We start from the raw sequence: 21,109 nt of genomic DNA, 5'->3' as shown, positions 1-21,109 counted from the left end.
CACACACACACACACACACACACACACACACACACACACACACACACACACACACACACACACACACACACACACACACACACACTTTATTAAAACATTCTACATAATGTATCAGTTTGGCACAATTTAGCAAATAATTATCAATATAAGCCCTTAAAATTAACTGATCATGACATCACAGAACACACACTGTGTAAACATGTTTCACTTTTCTAGGAAGATGGCAGCGCCCCCACCGGGCTTCGACACAAACAGACTCTGTTCCTCCATCGCTGCTCTCCGGGAATCGTGGGTGTAGTACGCCTCCCTCACGGCTCGCAGGAAGGACTCCACCTTCTCGCTGGGCACCATGGAGACGGCACAGCCTCCCCAGCCTGCTCCGGTCAGCCGGGAGCCCACAGCACCCGCCTCCCTGTCACCCAGGGAGCACATTGTACGGGGACTCGTGTGTGTCTCACTTTTGCCGTTTTGCCGCGTCTTGCCTTTCTTAACAATCAGTATAGATTTCATCATTTCAGTGCACTTCTACGAAACACGTGTAAAAGTAAACTGCTACAGTACAAGCAAGTGATCGTGAACTTTACTCACAGGCATGTGTCCACTAACTGGTCCAGTTCCGGGCAGCTGCATTCGTACAAGTCTCTGCAACTGGCATGGCTCTGGTTCATCAAGTCTCCTAGAAGCTGCATGGCCTCGCTGGGTTCGGAGTCACACACAGCCTTAAACCGCAGGACCCGCCCAGCCTCCCCGTAGACGTGCCTGGCGCGCTGGTACAACTTGAAGTGAGTGACTGGAGAAGACACGAGGAGAAGAAGAGGAACATGAAGTGATCATTTGCTAGCACACAATAACCTATTCATGAACTGTGTTGTATTATTATATAAGCGCGCCGTTTTAATATACTTGGGAAATGACAGGTACAAAACTGCATTTAACCGCCGCCTCTCACCATGCTGAGTGTTTGCGCTGAGCAGGTCGGTGCAGAGCTGTTCGGCGGTGACGCCCAGAACCCTGCAGATCTCCTCCCTGTTGTACGGCTCCGGATGCAGCGCCTCGTCCACCAGGGCCAGCATCTCCTCCAGGGAGGCCTTCAGCTCTGTCTGGACCTGCGCCAGCTTGGCCAGCCTGTTCCAGTCCAGTCCCTTCGACTTGGCCAACACCTGAGTGCAACCGCATACATTTCACTTTAACGCATTCCATTTTACATATTTTTTCAAAAATCTCTAAATGGCACAACAGAGTGTGGTAAGTCGATCCATTTTTTGCATTATTTCAGTATACAAAAAGTCAATTAAATGACTTCTTATGCAGCTTTCAAGAAGGCAGCGTGTGTTACTGACTGTACCTTGGTGGCGATTCGACACTCCACCACACGGATGTTGAAGTGAGAAGAGGCGGCCTTGTTCATCTCCACGCAGCAGTTTGAGATGACGAACACCGCCCCGTCAGGAAGCTTGACGTCGGTGGCGCACAGAGGATCGAAGTCTATCAGCTTTGCCTGATAAAGGTGTGGATAAACAAGCTGCTTAACACTGATACAAATATCTCCAAAGTAAATATATTGTATATATATATGTAAAATAAAAAAAGAGAACCAATATCGTCAGGTTTGAAATGTGTCCAAGTACTCTCTAGGTACTAGAAAACTTCAGAGCTCAATGACTGAGACACTTAAAAATGCAGCGTAAACGCAGGCCATAAAATCACGTCAAAATTGTAAACATGCAATATTGGTTTGACTGTAGATGCTAAATGCTGTTTCGGTACATACCGTTCCTTCTTCTGCCAGAAACGAGATGGATTGGTCCATTCCACCTCCTTCTGTTCCGATGTATCGCTCACACTTTGCACAAATTTCAGCAAGTGCCACCTTATTAAAAAAATAAAAATAAAATACAATAAAATAAAATTACGAGGAAAAGTCTAGGGAAAGTCTACTGGTTCATCGTGCTGCAATCAAATCAGCCAGTCGTGACCGCACACCATATCACCTTTGAGAGGGACTTCTGGTTCGCCTCCATTGTGACGAGGCCTGCACAGCAGACCAGGGCACTGGAGCTGGACAGACCGGAGCTGGGTGGGATGGTTCCATCCAGGACGCAGCGCATCCCGGCCAGGGGAGAGATCCCAAAGTTCTCCTGGTGACAGCAGAGAGTCAGGGAGTCCGCTAGTGACCATAACGTGCATGTGTACAACAAAGTCATCTGCGGGACGGTTGTTTTCCCCACACCCCTTGTTGTGTATTTCAAGCTAAACATTTGTATTCTTTCACTCATTTCTGAAATAATCAAAAAAGAAAAAATATATACACTGGGCACGCAATGCAGCCCCAGGTGTCCTGTGGAAACGTTGGTAAATAAAGAACCGTATGGAGCTCTATTGAGTTTGCTGTAATTATATATTTTATCTTATTTGTATCTCATGCAGACAGACCCTGGTGTGAGCCTCTTACTTAAAACAACCAGAAAGACATGAATTACCTGAACACCTTTAACTCCACACAGGAAATAATAGTACCACTCAGGGTTGTCTCTGTCAATGGTGATCTCCTCCAAACAAGGCACAGTGAAATCCCTGCATGGATGAATGAGTGTATGAATGGATGGATGGATGGATGAATTAATGAATGCATGGATGAATAAAATAATAGATGAATGGATGAATGCATGCATGGATGAACAAATGAATGAACATATGAATGAACGGATGGATGGATGGATGGATGAATTAATAAAAGAATGAATGAACAAATGGATGAATAGAAGAATGAATAAATGAGTGGTTGAATGAATGAATGAATAAAAGAATGGATGAACGAATAGATGAATTGATGAATGGATGAATGAATAAAAAATGCTTTTATTAATTCTAAACGACAAAGGACATCACCGTTGCCCGTGGAAATATTCGAATCCTCACTTGTACTGTGGGTTGGTGTTGGTCAGCTCGATCGTCCCGGAGCTGCTGACCGAAACAGCCGCGAGGATGCTCCGTTGGACGGCCATGGGAAGCACCGAGTAGCCGCAGTAATCAACGTGCTCCCCTGGGAACGACACTGGGTTAGTGGACGCGACGCGGCTCCGGCTGCGTCGGGTTCCACTTTAAAACGCGGTTACCTATCAGGTTCACCCTTCCGGGGGCATGGGCGTAGAAGTGGGGAGACTCTCCAAACTTTTTCTCGAACTGACGTTTCAAGTCCTGCAGCCTGGTGCCAATGCGAAACGGAACATTCACACAAATGTAAACAAGTTTGTGTTGTTTATTCGACAACGACCTGATCCTCGCGGTTTGCTGCTTCTCACCTGCCGTTGCACCTCACGTCAGTCTCACATCTGGGTGGATTTTCTGACATTTTCCTCCGTTCAACTTGTCTGGTGCCGCGGGGTTCTTATTGACGCTGTGGCCGGTATCATCTGACGGTCACGGGAGCGTCCCGGATGCCACGGCGCTGACCCAGGGTCCGTTCCAAACCGCGGGTGTCGCCGCGTCCGCGTCCCCGAGAAGCGCCGAGATAACCGATCTAGGATCAGCGGGCGGTCCGAGTCGCCGATGCGGAAGCGCCTGAAACGGGAGGTTCGAGAGAGTCATCTGAGCGCAGTTTTGCGGAACTCCCCGCAGCCCGGACTGCTTGAACACAGCAGCACGTCGTGGCGGTGTTTTGAGACATGTTATTATGGAAGGAATTCCTCCCGTAGGTCACGTTACACATAATAAATATGAACTGTTTTTATTACACATAATTCATATAAACTGTATTTATTATTCATAATAAATACAAACTGTATTTATTACACATAATACATTCATACAAATAGCATTTCATTTAAAAAAAAAAAGTTTTTGCCCACTGCTGCCAACGTTTGTTCATCGACCTTTATTCGTTTTTTAGTCATTCTGTTTTCTGTTGGGAAATATAATTATTATCGCCTGCAGCGCAAACTATAAACGTGACGATCATATAATAATAATAATAATAATAATAATAATAATAATAATAATAATAAGAAGAAGAAGAAGAAGAAGAAGAAGAAGAAGATTATTATTATTATTATTATTATTATTATTCATAATAAAAATAATCATTGTCGTTATTATTAGAGATAAGACATTAGATTTAACTAATTGTCATTGCACAGAATACAATTTCTGAGGCAACGAAATGCATTTATCTGCATTTTACCTAGTAACTAGGTACGTCAGTTACTAGGATGGGTAAAATGCAGAGAAATGCATTTTATTATATTGTTGTTATTATTATTATTATTATTATTATTATTATTATTATTATTATTATTATTATTATTATCATTATTATCATTATTATTTTATTATTATTATCATCATCATCATCATTATTATTATTATTAATAATAATAATAATAATAATAATAATAGCAACGATAATAATAATAATGATAATAATAATAATTAGTAATAATAATATGATTATGGTTGTTATTATTATGATTTATTATTATTATTATTATTATTATTATTAGGGTTATTATTATTATTATTATTATTGTTATTATTGTTGTTATTATTATTTGACGCCAGGTGACGTACAACCAATTGGGGCGGAACCTTTTCGCGCTGCTGTTGCGCGCGAGTTTTCAAAGGGGGCGAGTCCGCCTCACCGGGAGGAAGCTACTTAGCTTAGCATGCTAGCTGTTAGCTTAGAGCGCTCTGGAAGTGACGGAGCGGCGTGAACAACCGGCTCACCGGTACATGTTGGCGACGTAACTTGATACGTTCACTTGTCGTCCTTTTATCAATTTAAAAACATGCCGTTCCCATTTGTTGGTGCCGTAAGACTGGTTTATTTTTTATAAACGCGATAGCGGCAAGAAAACGTGAGCCAACCTAGCTAGTTAGTGGTAGCACTATAACTCCAACACACCGTTGAGTGGCATTAGCTAACGAGCCAAATATATACAATGACATTTTAATATAAATCAAAGGTAAGCCCCGTCTCTTCTACGCCACTAATCGGTGTCTTTAAGCCGCTTTGCAAACAGATCTATAACCGTGCGTGATGGCACCGCGTCAACCACCTACACATTGACAACAAGCTCGTTTTATTTGGGTGGTGTGTCCTCAACTTTATTTGGATGGTATTTCCTCAGAACAACACACCAGCCCCGTCATGTCCATCGACTTCGACAGCGCTGCTCTCCAAACTCAGCACGACGAAGAGGAGTATGACCCGGAGGACTACGCTAGAGAACAGGAGGTGAGGGCTCGGTGGCTCCGGGCTGTGTTTACCGCTCGATCGGACCGCTGGTTCCCAACGTGGGGTCCGGGGACCCCAGAGGTGTTGCCAAGGAGCTCCCCAACGAAATTAATAATAGCTGAACTTTGACATTATTTAATTTACAAGACGCTAGCACAGTTCGACAATGTGCAAAAACAGTGGAAATAATGACTGTTTTCACTGTTATCTCACTAACTATAGCACAGGCACTGATCATATAAGAACAAAATTCTGGTCAGATTGGGCCCCGAGGAACTACATTTTATCAAATGGGGTTCTTCCTCGAATGAGCATCACATTTAGGGTCCTTGATATGAAAAAGGTTGAAAGTCACTGGTCTAGACAGACATCAACACCCAGAGATAAAACATTAACTGTGAAAGTGCTCACGTACCCGTGTCTTCTCTTTTTTTTTTATTCCACTCCTTGACCCAGCAGATGGGTGTGTGTTCTAGGAAGTCCCTATAACTGCATTTCAAAAGCACCACCCATTTCAGAGAGAAAAACAAGAGTGCTGCATTACTCACACCTCAACCATCCGTTGCTCTATCAACTTTAAGCTGTTATTGGCCCGAGAGAGTGAGAGAGTGAGAGAGTAGCCTCTTTAGGGGTGTGTCCCGCTGAAACCAGCTCTTCTCCCACTGTTCTCCACCTTTAACTTGAATAAACCTGACCGGGCTCTTCCGTCACACAGTCGGTCACCTCGGCTCTGAGTTGGATCCCACTCTGCTTGAAGGGTGTAGTCACTGCCGTTTGCTGTGTTACTCCTGGACAAAGGGCCAACTTGGCCCGGAACCCAACCCTGCGCATGAATGGGAGTTATTTTTATCAACCCCACGTTGCAAAAATCGGTCGTGTGGAAAATATTTCTCACTCGTAGTCAGAATGTTTACGCTCCAGTTAACGCTCCTATTTATTTTGCCCCGAACAATGGGGCCTAAATACGGCGATACGGCGAAGCAGACCACATGCCAGACCCGTTTGGGATGTTTCACACAGGAGGGCTTGTTTTCAACGTCGGGCGGCGGGGTTACTGTGAGGCGCGGCGGTCAACCCTGAGCTGTTTCTGCAGCTCTTACGCTAAGTTGGAAATATGGGTCTTTCGGCCATGGACCCCGTGGAGGATGTGAGGTCAATTCGACAATCTTTATGGGAAGTAAGTCCAGCTGACTCTACATGTTTACCACCGCTGCGTCATTAGGCGAGACTGTTTCCGGCACCTAGAGCTCGTCCAAGTGTTTGATACAAATAGAAAAAATCAGAGTATCTTCTTTTGCAGAGATGAGGTTTTCTGTCATCAGTTTATTTTATAATGTTGATTAACGGTGTATATTGAGACTACCCTTCAAAACGAATGTCCCTTAACAGCTTTGTGCTGATGTGTGTGAGGCTGCTGAATGGCAAAGAACAGCTAAGAAGACAAACTGGCTGCATGTCAAGTTCCCCATAAGAATAGTACAAAGTAATAGTAAAAATGTAATTGTGTTCTGTTCACAGAAACTGTTTCATTGGTAACATGAAGATCAGCTTTTGTGATGCAAAATTGGGGAGATGTATTTAAAATTGCCATGAATTCTGTTCTATTGATTTTAATCTTTTCAGTGATCGATCCACTTAAACATGAGGTCCCTTGGGAACATAGTTTAATAATTCCAAAACATTTTTTCCCCATGATATGTTGTTACTTGGTCACTAAGAATGGCTGATGATTAATTTCCATGTGCCATTTTCCAGTTACACAAACTGCTCACGGACCTTCCAGATGACATGCTGGAGGATAGCCGGGACTCGTCCTCCCCAGAGCTGGAGTACTCTCCTCACAGTGATGCCAACGGAGATGGGTAACATTAATTTAGTCACTTCCGCAGTCTCTACACACTTAAAGTGTTAACTCTTATTCGACTAATACTGACATTTTTTTTCTTGTGCTGACTGTTCAGTCGACAGTCCCCATGGCCTCCACAGTCTAAATGGACTGATCATCAAAAACCAGCGTCCTTTGAGGCAAGTTTCTTATTGTGCGTTTTATCAAGGTTAAAGGCCACCTGCAGTATTTTTCGCTTAACTTTTTCATCTTTTTCTTTGACACACTTTGCCATAATTGGGTTTGTTTAGTCCTCTGTGCCATGGTGCTGCTAATGTGTGATGTCCAATTATGAATTTTAATATATTTTAGTTGTCCATTTCAGAAGTGGCATGTCATCCAATTTCCCTTTCTTGACTTTTGTAGAAATATGGAGATGACTACAATCAGGGCTCAAGTCACAATGAGTATGCATACAAGGATGGAGCTGTTTATGTCAACGGCCATGGTGCACACCCTCAAAGTAACCCTCCGCCGGCCACCTGGCACCACCAGCCTCCAGGTTGCCAGTACCCCCAAGGTGTCTATGAATACACTGGTGCGTTACCAGAAAGAGCAACAGAGAGCAGTGATTTCTCCACAAATGACTTCCCTGCAGAAGGCTTTGAGCATGAACAGTTTCCACATGGAGTCAATAAACCGTCAGAATACGACCAGGGGGCTGAAGACCAAGGCGGTGCAGAACAGCATTTCCAAGTGAGCAGAGTTTTATTCCAATTATTGTGTGTGTGTGTGTGTGTGTGTGTGTGTGTGTGTGTGTGTGTGTGTGCGTGTGCGTGTGTGCACTGTGACCCGTGGTTTCTATAAAAAGCATATTTGTTAAAAGGTGTTCCGGCATTGTAATACTTATGATCGACGAGATTTCACACATTTTTCAGCCTTTGAGTCATAGAACAAATTCTGTCCCATATTTCTATTTTAGAACTTTGACTACCCCAGATCAGGGACTGGAAAACTTGACCCATATAAGGCCACTTATATCCCCCACAAACCTGCCAGCCAACCACAGATGCTCAACCCGCAGGCCCCTCGCCAGGAAGGACACTTTGACCATCTGCAAAGAGAATACCTGGACTCTGCGCAAGGTGAGTTTCAGAAAGATTATTTAGAACTCCAACTAAAATGACATAAAGGTCACTGTGTTTGCAACTGTGATGTTACAAGCTTGAATCCCTCGACCAGATGGGTAAGATTGTATAAGCAGGAAAAGTAACCAATACTGTTTTCACACCAAAAAAAGACGATAGACACCTTTCCCATTGCCAGGAGAAATGCATTTTTTTTTCTGGTGCGTCACGTTCAACGTCACGAACACATCAGAAAAGGGGCATGTCATGGTGCCAGTGTGATTGGGAACAAAACAGTAGAGGAGACAGCAACTTCAACAAACAATGACATAAAACTGTAAAACTTAAAAAAAAGAAAAGGATTTTGAGCCGTCCAAAAGAATTGGATCGTTCATGAATGACCCAATGCTCCAGTAGAAGCAGCATGGAGCACCGGCCGTTTTTTCAGCGGTGGGGAGTGGCTTGGGGCGGTGCTGGAGTGACATTTTTTTTGCTGTGCTCCCCACGGTGTGATCCCAACACTCACAACATTTCACTGTCCCCCATGCGGGGAAAAAAGTGAATAACTTATGATTTTGGATTCTAAATGGGATATGTAATGATCGAATGCTACCTCTTTCCCACTGCACCAGAAACCTGGTAACACCCGCCAACATCTGGCATTTGTCACCAGTGGGAAAGGGAAAACCCAGGTCAAATAACCCGGCAATAGACCCAGGTTTTAATAGGCTCCACTTCCGATCGGCGCTGATGTAAACAAGACTCCCGGGTCAACCCACTAATTTTGGCCCCTTTACCTGCGCGATGCGACGAGCGTTGAAATTTGGGATGCTGGCGCATAAATAGACAGGAATATCTGTCTATCATTCCATCATTTCGTATCACGTTCAGGATCCAAAATCAGAAGTTATTAACTGTGAAATGTTGTGAGTGTGGGGACTGCAGGGTGGGGACCACAGAGGGGATCCCCCAAGCCCCGCCCGCCGGGCTCAGAGTCACTCCACAAGCCCCCCCCCCCAATTAAACCTGCTTATTTTGATGTGAAAACGGTATAACTGCCAATGTCCCTTTGAGCAACACATTGAATGCTCATTTGTTCCCATTCATCTGCTCTATACTGTATTTGGTTACTGAATGTACTGGGAAATTCTAAAGGTGTGAGTGGGGTTTGGAGAAACACCCCGTCTTTTAAATTACCATGTTTGTTTTTTTTTCCCCACATAGTTTAAAGTAGTCATACAAAAGGTGGTCTGTGTTGGGTGGATAACTCTGCACACTAGTCCCAGATTTACCTTAAAAACTGCAATTTTACCCCCACCTTCACTCGCAGATGGTCACTTCCTTTTATCAAGTATATGCTAAAATTGGGTTATATACTATGTGGCTCCATAGAGTACATACATACTACAGTACATAGTGTACGGTGCATACTACATGCAGTATGTTTTTGAGGCTTTTAAGTGTATTTTTCTGTGTTTCAGATACAGTTGAAGGCCAGCAGCTTGCTCAGCTGCAGATTTTGAACAAGGCTCAACAGAGGCAAATTGAAGACTTGGAGCGAAAACTGGAGGATTCAAGACGCAACATGCGATATGTTGAGCATCAGTTTGCCATCGTCAAAGGTTCACACAAATTGTATTATACCTTCTTATGTTCCATTAAACATCAGACCTTGTCCTTATTTTAAGGACATTAGGAACCATTTTAAAAAGTAATTGTGGAAAAATTATGACTTGTGGATAGGCTCCCAAGCCCCCCCCCACCCCAAAGAAGCTTTAAAATGAAGCTTAAAAACACCTATAACTTAATAGATTATTTCCTCAGAAGTTTGAAACCTAGCTTGGTTTCCTCAAAACATTTTAGAAGAATCTTATCTCACACTTCTAAAATGTTTTGATTATGTTTTATTATCCATACATTTTTTGTTTTGTATGTCAAACAGATGAAAAAGACGGCATAGGAGTGAGTCTTAAGGAGTCGGGTCGGCTGCTTGAAGAGGCCAAGGAGAAAGAAGCTCAAATGCAAAAAAAAATCAAGATTTTGGAGCAGCAAGTGCAGTCGCTCACTGAGCGAGACCACGAGGTGAGTTCTGTTCAGGGAACAGGAGGGTTGCAGATGACATCACTTCCTGTCTCTCATGTTCAGCGTCTTATATTGACCCCTGTGAGACAAATGGATAGATGTCAATGGATATCATTTTATGTTGTATTAATGAAAACTCTGTTTTGGCCATTTGGATGCATTCTGTTGCAACGCAATGGCCGCTGGCTGCAACCCCCTTCTTGCTTTTTCTGTTTGTTGTTAAAACAACAAAAAAAGCCAAAAAGTTTGAGAACGAAAAGACTTGTATTTTATGCATTTCTCTTCAGAATCTGAAGAAGCAGAGGATCGCGGAGGCTGCGGTTGACAGTGTAAAGCAGCAGATGGCAGAGCTGTGTCGCTCTGAAACCCTCTCCAGAACGCGGGAGCAGCACGACCGAGACCTCTCTGTCCAGAGGCAGCAGCACGAGGCAGCGCTGCTGATACTACAGCAGCAGCTGGACGCCAGTGCTCACGCTCTGAAGGAGCAGGTCGGTACAACACCAAGGAGTTTTAAAAGCTTTTTCAACTCGCTGTTCATTAGACTTCATTGCAACTTTAGTGCTTGAATATGAATTAAAGTGGTAATCCGTAAGAAAACAAAAAAGAAAAACCATTTGATATTCATCCAGTGTTTACTTAGCCGGAACTTTATAACAAACAACCAGTTCAATGTATTTCAGTTATGTACACGTTCCTCCATTATACTCTTTCTATCGCTGTTGGCTGGGTCTACTTTTCCCGATCCGTATCAAGCACGAGCAAGAAGTGAAAGGCAGCCGTGGTGAATCCGATCAAGCAGTGTAGCTAGTTTGGTTCCATAAACTGTTGATATGGATGAACGCTCACAAAAAGAACAGCACCCTCGGATGGAAAAAATATCCAAAATATCCTCAAGTGACCCCAAAAAAACCTCAACGACAAATCAATCGATCTGAAGAATGCGTATTTTGGAGAGAGAAAGTGGCTATTTTAGAGCGAAGAGGATGGTAAACCCGGACGATAACAAAAAACATTTCCCTTTCAAATTGAATTCTGGCACTTGTACTGTAATCCACTCAGCACAGACGATTTTATGATTTCCCGTTTTTAAGTTGACATCTATATTTGGCATACTTGTGTGTGTTTTTTTAAATTATTTGGATGTTTCCAGATGGAGGTCAGCCAGAGGTTGCGGGAGCAGGTGAAGCAGCTTGAGCGCCAGCGAGAGGACGAGCAGGTGGAGAGAGCCGGCGTCGTAAACACCCTCAGCCAGCATCTGGAGGAGAGTCAACAGCAGTGTGCCAAGCTCCTCCAAACAGGTGAGTGAATGACCAGGATAGATTATTTATTTATTTATGTTTTAAGTGGTAATCCATATCATTTTCTTTGTTGGATGGATTACACTACAAGTCCCAGAATTCCATTCGAAACGGCAACCACTTTTTTTCAACATCCGTTAAATCCACTAATTAAAGAAGAAAAATGTTGCCACTTCAATGACTGTCTCCAATTTTTTCCTGTGTTCTTCTCTTAGGTTCAGTGCAGGAGATGAGCCAAATGCAAATCAAACTACAGCAGGCACAGTCAGCCAAGACTTTGAGTGAAAACATGAACCAAGAATTGCAGGTTTGTTTTGTGTCTTTTAGCATTCTGGAATTAACCCATTTAGAGCTGTTTTTCGGACTGCAAAAAATCCGAAAGGCGCGACACAGACGACGAGTCTGTTGTACCTCCTGTTACTTTGCTGATAAGCGCTGATTATGTTCCCGGCGTGACTAGTGTGAACATTGAACACGGTGGAGGTTCTGTTCCATATTGTCTCACTTTGTTTTGCAATTTCCCTTTGGGGATGAATGAAGTATCTATGTTGTTACAGAAATGGCAAAATCTGGAAGAGTAAATTCACAGCAGGAGAGAGAAAAATACATGAATAATTAGTGTAGTGGCTGCAGAGCATATCCAGCCACCATAAAAGATTAGTAACGATATTTGAAAGCTGGCATTAACAAAGCTCATATTCCGATGGGTTTCACTGTAAATGTGGTAGAAATAATGCTGAATGATGAGCAGTACTTGTTACCTCCCCCCCAAGTAAGCCAAGTGGTTCTGTAGACTTCTTATTATTATTAAATTCTGCATTCAACTTTTCAGGAGAATCTGGCAGATTTAAAGGAGCAGATTACCCTGTACGAATCAGCTGTGAAACATGGTGTCATCACCTTGGACCTGAGTGAGAACTGGGAGAAGCAACTGTCCGAATCCTACGCTGATCTTGGAATCAAGCAGAGCGGATGTGGAAATGGCAGAATACACAGGTGACTTATCAGTCAATATCAGCAATGTGTTTGTAATTGCTGTGTGAAAGACAACACCAATCAACCTTGATCCTTATTAATTAGGAATGTACTCAAAGCTCACTCTTGCAGGACTTGCAGATACAGGGTACTGATATCAAGATCTATAGTTAAACCTCAGCATTATTTAATTTACAAGAGGGTTTGCACCATTAGAGAGTGAACATTAATGACTGTTTTGATCGCAGTTTTGCCATCATCTCCCCAACTAGAGTATAGACACAGGTATGGAAGTTTTGACTAAATCATATCAAGCAACGGAAGTCTTCTCAGATTGCAGTTTAGGTACTGCAGCATTTTTTTGAGTATCAATACTTGTGTATAAGCACTTTTGTGCACTGTATCTGCCGCAATATCAGTCATAAATTCTCATATACGTTTCGGTAGCAATATCAGTGAGCCAATGTGTGTGGTTCCAGTACTCTGCTGACTGAGCCTAAGGCGCCGCAGGACGAGGTGCTTCGGGAGCTGCGGGCTGAACTGCAGCGCTGCCTGACCAGCCTGAAGGGCAAGAGGCAGCGGATTGTCCAGCTGCAGGAGGAGCTTCAGCGCTCCCAGAGCAGCATGGACGAGTTGCAGAGACGGCTAGTTGATGCCGAACGTCCCTCGGAGGTGAGGACTCTTACCCTGCTCTGGGGTTGTGAAGGATCCTGGAAGTCCCATAGGAAAGTTCTTTACGCAGGAAATGGCTGGATGTACAGTATATATACGTACTCCTCACCTAACAACCTACCTCTTTAACGGCCGCTCTGACTTACCACAGCTCTCTGACCAGTCTGTATTGTGTGCTGCGTACAATATCGTGGCATGCGCGGCATCTCAGCGTCAAGAATCCTCAGTCTGTCTCGTTCCCGCAGTCTGTCTACTACACTAGCATTAGCAATCGCCACGCCCCCTTACCATGAAATAACATTATATATACTATATACACTATATATACTACCTATACTATATACACTATATATACTATATATACTACATACACTATACCAGCCACGCCCCCTTATTGTCAAATAACGCGGGTCCTTGCTTATCGACCAATTCGCTTAAAGACCTGGTCCTAGGAACGGAACTCGGCCGTTTAGTGAGGAGTACGTGTATAACAATCCCTGTCATTCTATTCTAGATACATTTCTAAATTATGAAGCCAGTTCAAATCACAGACAGAAAGTTTTTGCCTCCAACAGGTGATGTTGAACCATTTAGACGTGACTGGAGCATCTCAGAAAGAATTACTCAGACTACAGCAAGAAAAGCACCACTTTCAGGAACAAGTGGAGGTGGGTCCCCAGCTGAATCGTTCAGGGTCCTCTCTGTTTCTCATTAAGTTACAAGGAGGAATCGTGTTTCCCTTTCTGTTGTGTCTCCAGTCCCTGGAAAGGAAGAACCAGGAGCTGAGGCAGAGTGAGGAGAAGGTGCGTTCTGCGAACACAGAGCTGTGCACCAAGATGAGGGAGATGATTCAGGAGCTGGACCAAGAGAAACAGGAGGCCGCTGAGAGGTGTGCATGATGTACACCACAGCTGTACAACTGGATGTTATTTAATTCAACCTTTTCATTAGTTAAGATCAAACCTAAGTGAATAATGACACAAAGCAAAATTAATAATATGAATATACAGTAGGGTTGAGCGATATTGTGAAAATTTCAATATTTTCTGACTTGGGGAATTTTTTTTTTTCCCCCAGGCATGCAAATGAAATTGAAACATTGAACTTTGGTAGTACTTCAGTCTTTCTTACATCTTTTGTTGAGACTGCTTCCTGTTGTCATGTCCAGGTATGAACGCGTCCAGCAGCAGTATCGGGACGACGTGGTGAATCGGGTCAGAACAGAACTCGAACTGGAGCACCAAGCTGAGACTGACCAGCTGATGGCTCGGTACCAGCAGCAGATCCAACAACTGCAGTAGGTTTCACCCTTTGAGATTCTTCATCTTTTTTAAGATCTCAGAATACCATTTGTTGGTCACTCACAAAACTTGTGCTGTGTACACAGAGACCAGCTGTCTGAGGCCACCGATAAGATGGCCGCCGTGCAGGAGTGCTATATATCGATCTGCAAGGAAAAGGAGGTGCTGGAGGAAAAACTCTGCAGCAGAGAAAACGAGGAAGCTGCAATGAGAGAGAACCAGGTATAAATGTTAATAGAGAGAGAGATTAACATTTAGGATCCAAATTGGTCCACAGGGCAAGCATGTCACGATTATTACATGATCTCCAGATTATTTGAGTTGGTCATGACCATTTTGGTAATTTAAGGGCATTTTTACAGCAATGTGAATTAGGTCAGTTTCCAGTAGTTGGGTTGAGGAAAATAAACTGTCAACCCAAATTCTTATGCCCCCCAATGTTGAATGTCAGTAGTGATCCTGAAATAGGTAGGCATGTGTTATTGAACCATTTTCAGTTTTTTACTGTGATGGTGTGGCATGAAATGACCAAAAATGATAATTCAATTGTTAATCACAATTGTCTTAATGTAACGTAAACTACAATTTCATGATGGGAACAGCCCCAGTAGCGTTAGTGAGCTAGTCCTCGTGGGCTCAATCCCATAAACATACACACAGTGCATCAACAGTACATAAAATATGTTCCGCAATGGACTGCCTTTAGGTGTAGTGAGAAGCTGCAGCAGAGTGGATGGTTTCGCGTGTAAAATGTTCAGTGAGGTAAATTATGGAAAAACAATTTAATGAGGGGTAAAAGCAGCAAACCTATCTCTTTAAGGATGTGTTTAATACAAATGTGCATAGCAAATTAAGGTCATTATTGATTGTGGTGTTACAGCTGCAGACATCAAAACAATAGGCAATAATAAAAGTAATAATAATATAATAAGTTGGCAATGTACAATTCAATTATAAAATTAACAATACATTACTGTATCAACAATTCCCACCCTGATAAAAGGGTACAATTGTGCAAGTATGGATAATGATATATGAAATTGGATCAATGCTGCAAATTTCGGTTTAAACATTATCAACTCAAAAGATTGCAATAATTGACTATAAACAGGAAAAGTACAAAGCTGCTGAATTAGGCTGCCAGCTTGGTGTTGCTGACCTTGACTAAAAAAAGAGATGAGGATGAGCTTCTGATTGGCTGTTTTTTTTTTTGTTTTTTTTTTCTTAGTTAAAGATGAAAAAGGAAAGTGGTGCAGCTCTGGTGGAGCTGAGGGCCGAGCTGGAGGCAGAACATCAGGCCTCGCTAAAGCAGCTCAAAGCTCTTTGGATGGAAGAGAACGCATCTGAGATCCAGGAGCAGGTCGCCTCTGCCAAGGCCTTGTGGAAGGAGGAACAAGAACAGGTAGAATTGAAAATTTCTTCCTTCACCGTAGAATGCATATGATCAGTCAGAAATGACCTGGATGACAGTTTTTCTTGCTTTATTTTTCTGAATTTCTTTTAAGAATAAAATTCCAGTAATTCCTTATTTTAAAGTGTTGTGGTGATGTCATTTCATTGTTTCTCAGTTTCTTTAATTTAACTAAATTATGTAATTAAATAATGTATACAAACCTATAAATAAACACAAAAGACATTTTTTAGCCTGGTCATTTTTGACCCGACATGCATTCTAGGGCTAAACTCTACCTCCTCTAGTCAGAAATTCCTCTCCACCGCCCCCATTGGACTAAACAGTGTAACTGTTTGCGTGTAGATGGAGCAGACCTGGGCTCAGAGACTGGATGACATCATGCATGAGAAACAACTAGAGAGGGCAGATGGATCGTGTCAGACTGACGGGGGCCCGGACAGAAGTGTGACCGTTTCTTTGGAAGAGCTGGAGTCCAGGCTGGCTTCGCAGAAGCACACCCTGCAGCTGGAAGCTGATGAGGCCAAACGGAGGGCGGTGGAGGAGGTAATGAGGCGAGCCCAGGCAGAGCTTCAGGAGAAACACCTGGAGGAGCTGGCCACTCAGGTAAGCACACCAGCCGTACAAAATACTTCTTACCTTTCGTTATTTTATTAAATGTTATTTGCCATTGTAAGTGCGAGAGCTGACGATATATATCGATATAATGCCTATTGTGATTATGAGACTGGATATCATGTGAGATTTGGGTTATTGTATTATTGTGATAAGGTTTAATGTTGTCTTTAAGACTGCGTCACATGATGCCGTTTTCTAAACTTCATATACTGGGCATAATATCCATGTTACTAATGATTCTTTCTTAAAAAAAAAAAACAACCTCTATGTAAATATCTTATGAAAGCACTAATAGTCATCATATAATCCATATAAAGGTATCTGTTAAAAAGAATCTTGTAATATTTGATTTTTGTCATTATCACTCAACCCTAGTTTGTGTTGATTCATCTGGGTTCGTCCAGGTGGAAGGGGCAGTAACCAGAGCCTACAGCCGCTGGGTGGAGGACTTGACCTCCCTGCCAGAGTACACAGCCAGCCTCCAGAGAGAGAAGGACAAGTGGGAGGAGGAAAAAGAGAAAGTACTAAAGCAGAAGGTCGGGGAAACATTTACCCCTGCATGTTAATTGGACAACGGATGAATCATTTATTCTATTTTGAGTGCCTGTGCTGTCTTCGCCAGGTGTCCCAGGCCTTTATAGCGGCAGAGGAGCAGTGGCAGGAGAATCACAGGAGCCAGCTGGAGGAGCAGAGGTCCGGAGCCCAGAGGGTGGAGCGGCTCCAGGAGGAGGTGGTGTCCCTCCAGGGCCGGCTGGAGCGACTGATGGCGGAGCAGGCCGCCCTGCTGATGGCAGAGCTGGCCGCAGCCAGAGCAGTCTGGAACCGGGACAAGCAGCAGGAGATGTCCTCCATCCTGCAGGAGCTCAAAGACCAGCGGCGGAAGCAAGAGGAGTGCACGGGCCAGCTGGCGGAAAGGGAGCGGCTCCAGAGACGACGGGCCAGGGAGGAGTTTCTAACCGAACTTCAGGGCGGCCTCGCTGAGCTCCGGTCTGGCCGGCAGATGAATACAGAGAGTGCGAGAGCCAGCGCGACGTCCTCAAACGACTCAGTCGCTCAGATCGTCCAATCAGCATACAGAGAACTCCTTGCTGAAGCCGTAGGCCAAGCTAAGAAGGAGTGGAGAAAAGTGAGTGGGTTTAGCTGTTGTCTGATTCCAAAACAAACAGCTGATCTTGTCTGCCGTTAAGCTGCCTTCACACTGAATTATCAACCAATTTGAATATGTCAGAACTCTATGGCGTGTGTCTGTGTGTGTGTCTGTGTGTGTGTCTGTGTGTGTGTGTGTGTGTGTCTGTGTGTGTGTGTCTGTGTGTGTGCGTGCGTGCGTGCGTGCGTGCGTGCGTGCGTGCGTGCGTGCGTGCGTGCGTGCGTGTGTGTGTTTACAAAATATGTCAAAATCCATAGTGTTCTCCAGTACAACGGTTCGATAGCATGTGGTCTGCTCAGCTGGACATTTACCATTTTAATTGAATGATAGAGTTAAACTTCCTTGGGTCTGAGCTTGAGCTGCTGAGAATTGTGGACGTCCGATGAGCTGTGCTTTCATCCGTCAGATTCATTGTGAAGGTGGTTGAGTCATGGTTCTGTGAGCAGGACTCTCTGCTCTGCTTCTCGGGACACCCAAGGTCAGGGCGTTGGCGCAATGTTTCATCTGACGTCGTCTGATTCCCGCTCGTTCTCTCTGGTGGTTTTTAACTCCTGGCAGATCAGCGACGAGAAGCTGAGCTGCGTATTGAAAGAAACGCTGGAGCGTCACAAGAGGGAAATAAGCGGAATACAAAGTGAGTAGCGGCTCGCCCTCCGCGGCTTCGTCTCACGCTTCCGTCCTCACCGATCGCCACCGTGAACGCATCACACCTCAGTCGGTCGGCGTGGTGATTCATGTGCTGTTTCCAGGCGCCGGGGCCCAGCAGGGGCACGAGCCGGGCTGCGGGCAGCAGTGCACCGAGGCAGCGGGGAGGCTGCAGAAGAAGAACCGGGACCTCCAGAAGCACCTAGAGAAGGCCTGCCGCCAGCTCCAGCAGACCGTGCGTGAGAACAAGAGCACCCTGCAGCGCCTCAACGGTACGTAAAGCGCTCCCCGCAGGGTTTTGGGAGGACGGGCGAGAAAGGCCGTTGCGAAGGAGACTGAGAGTATCTGAGCTGATGGGCTGCACCTCTGGCTTGTTGCAGAAGAGCACGAGCTCCGCTTGAGAAAGTTGAAGGAGGAACATCTGCTACAGCTGGAGGAGGTGAAACATTCCAAGGATTCCTCAGGGTGCGTGAAAAGTGCATACGCATTTTTCATTTTCTTTCGGCTTACAACCACAATATCTGTCTATCTATCTGTCTGTTTGTTTGTTTATCTATTTATTTATTTATTTATTTATTTATTTCATGAAATTACCAAATTGTGTTTGTGTTGTGGATGTGTGGCTGTGAACAAATTCACTGGTCTACCTTCCAGGAGTTCCAGTGAGTCGCAGGCTCTCCAGTTGGGCCTGGGAGAGATGAAGCAACAGTACCTGGATGCTGTGGAGAAGATCAGAGGTTTGTCACCACATGGTGACCAGGACACCAGTTAAACTCCCACAACCTTCTCCGTGATTTTAATAACATGCTCATAGCATGTTGACATAGGGGCTAAACGGCCTTCTTCAGAACACAAAATTGAGGAACTATTCACAATTAAAATGTCACTTTATTGATCCTGCAAGGATCCATCAAATTGCTGTCGTAAGCAGAGAAGTCTTTAAAAAAAATGGTCAATGTACATTACAGTGGCAGTCCATTAGATCCATTGAGTAGATTACACTGCAAGTTTGTCAGTTCATCATCCAAAAATGAAACATCAAGTTGGCTATTTTGAGGATTGTCGGCATCTCCAAATGGATTTTCTCAAGCTCATTTTTTCCCGGTGCAGGAGACATGCTGCGCTACCTCCAGGACAGCAAGCAGCGCGCGGCCGAGATGATCCGCGTGGAGGTGCAGCGGGAGCGGCAGGACACCACCAGGAAGATGAGGCGCTACTACATGGCATGTCTGAAGGAGCTGCTGGAGCACGGCGAGCAGACCCCTGGGCAAGTTGCCACAGGACGCCGCGTCACTAAACGCAAAAGGGTCAAAGGACGTCGTAGTTGGATGGCGAGAAAGTTTTGTGCTGGTCACGCAAAGCTCAGCTCATGAATATTGATTAGGGCGAGAAACACTCCCTCTCAGAACTCAAAGGATCTGGTGGAAGGTTGTATAGTGCTGCGTTCATGGTTTGTAGACATAAAAATGAGACTCACCCATGATTTCGGTTTTTAACACTTTAATTGATATTGTCATTGTAATTGTATCATCCTGTGCGGTCTGCTTCCCCTGTTGTCGACCAATTTTCATGCGGAAAAATAAATAAGCGGAGTGTATAGCTCTGTATATTTGGAAACTTACGCCAAGGAAAAAACTTTTCCAGGCACATCTACTCTTTACCATCAAAAATTGTGAAACAAGTGAGAATATTGAAATATAGATATATCGTATCGTTATAACTACATTATAAAATGATGAAAATTCTGCAAAACCATTTTTTTGTCAGACTTAGAAACCGCCGATGACTGGTTGCAAACTTGGTAACCAGTTCTAAAAGTTAGTGCCTGACCCCGTCTCAAAAGACGTGTCGTTTAGGAACCCACCGAGCCGTTGGTCTGCGGCTTTCACCAGGCTAACAGTCACTTTCTGTCCTCAGGGCTGAGAAGAAAATAATGAGTGCTGCTGGTAAGCTGTTAGCCATGGCTAAAGTTCTGGAAACGCCGGTGAAAAATAAACCCGGCAGGAACCACAGCGCACAAAGTGAGTCCTGCTGCGTAACAAAAACATCAAGGTTTTCTAGTTTTATAATCTCCCTAATTGTTTTGGCGTCTTATTTGTCGTCAGGTTCGGAGGCACCGGGGAGGGGAGCATGTTTCGGTGAGAACTCCTTCTCTGGGATTAGAGTCCCCGAGATCAGACCGGACGAGAGGAACCGCGAACATAGCGAAAACTCACACCCCCGGATCCCCCCCGCGGCGAGAACCGGAGCCGGGAGCCAAGCGGCGCCGCGGCTGGGGAAACCTGGACCCGCGACCCCCGACCCCCAGCGGGGCGGCGCCCATGTGTCTCTCAGGAGCGGCAGCAGGGAGCTGTACCTCCGGGGAGCGGACTGCGGCAAAGCGGACGACCCCCCGCACCCCGGGTCCCACGGCAAAGCCGCGAGGATCCGGGAGACCCCCGTCCGAGACGGGGGGCGGGGCGCCGCGGGCGGGGCCCCCTCGCTCGCCCAAACCGGACGGGAGCCCCTCTCTCTGCGCGCCGCGTCTCCCGATGAGTCGGGCGAGTTCGGACCCTTCGGCCCTGACCTGTCGGACGTGACGGTTTACCCCGACCTTGCGAGGAGGACGACGACGCCTCACAGCAGGAGGGAGCCGATCCCGGGATCCGAGGTGACCAAGGGGGGTGGAGAGGCGGGGTACTCCGAGCTGAGGCAGCGCCAGCAGGACAGTGGCTTCGACAGCCCCTTCGCTCACCTGAAGTGAAGTGAAATTCCACCGCTGCCCCTTAACCTCCC

General features: G+C 44.9%; 2 protein-coding genes across 2 annotated transcripts; one reads left to right on the top strand and one right to left on the bottom strand.

Moving 5' to 3' along the window:
- Positions 1 to 86: 86 nt before the first annotated feature.
- Positions 87 to 3,435, bottom strand: galk2 (galactokinase 2). The gene is made up of 10 exons (XM_080002534.1): positions 3,303 to 3,435; positions 3,117 to 3,205; positions 2,920 to 3,043; positions 2,481 to 2,574; positions 1,992 to 2,138; positions 1,772 to 1,870; positions 1,346 to 1,498; positions 950 to 1,160; positions 589 to 790; positions 87 to 412 (listed from the first exon to the last, which is right to left on the bottom strand). The coding sequence occupies exons 1-10, from the start codon at positions 3,350 to 3,352 to the stop codon at positions 205 to 207; spliced, it is 1,377 nt and encodes a 458-aa protein (XP_079858660.1). The 5' UTR covers positions 3,353 to 3,435; the 3' UTR covers positions 87 to 204.
- Positions 3,436 to 5,146: 1,711 nt separating this feature from the next.
- Positions 5,147 to 21,109, top strand: cep152 (centrosomal protein 152; the record flags this gene model as incomplete). The annotated part of the gene is made up of 26 exons (XM_080002864.1): positions 5,147 to 5,233; positions 6,989 to 7,095; positions 7,195 to 7,258; positions 7,485 to 7,814; positions 8,041 to 8,203; positions 9,667 to 9,807; positions 10,128 to 10,267; positions 10,555 to 10,755; positions 11,418 to 11,565; positions 11,781 to 11,872; positions 12,398 to 12,561; positions 13,020 to 13,212; positions 13,788 to 13,880; positions 13,971 to 14,101; positions 14,381 to 14,509; positions 14,600 to 14,735; positions 15,742 to 15,915; positions 16,270 to 16,530; positions 16,947 to 17,078; positions 17,165 to 17,668; positions 18,248 to 18,323; positions 18,439 to 18,606; positions 18,715 to 18,799; positions 18,989 to 19,071; positions 19,445 to 19,601; positions 20,252 to 21,109. 26 exons carry the CDS (start codon positions 5,147 to 5,149, stop codon positions 21,075 to 21,077), a joined length of 4,785 nt encoding a protein of 1,594 aa, XP_079858990.1. The 3' UTR covers positions 21,078 to 21,109.

Source organism: Zeus faber (genome assembly GCF_960531495.2).
Source record: "Zeus faber genome assembly, chromosome: 6".
Taxonomy (NCBI): domain Eukaryota; kingdom Metazoa; phylum Chordata; class Actinopteri; order Zeiformes; family Zeidae; genus Zeus; species Zeus faber.
This window is presented reverse-complemented; position numbering and strand designations above follow the sequence as displayed.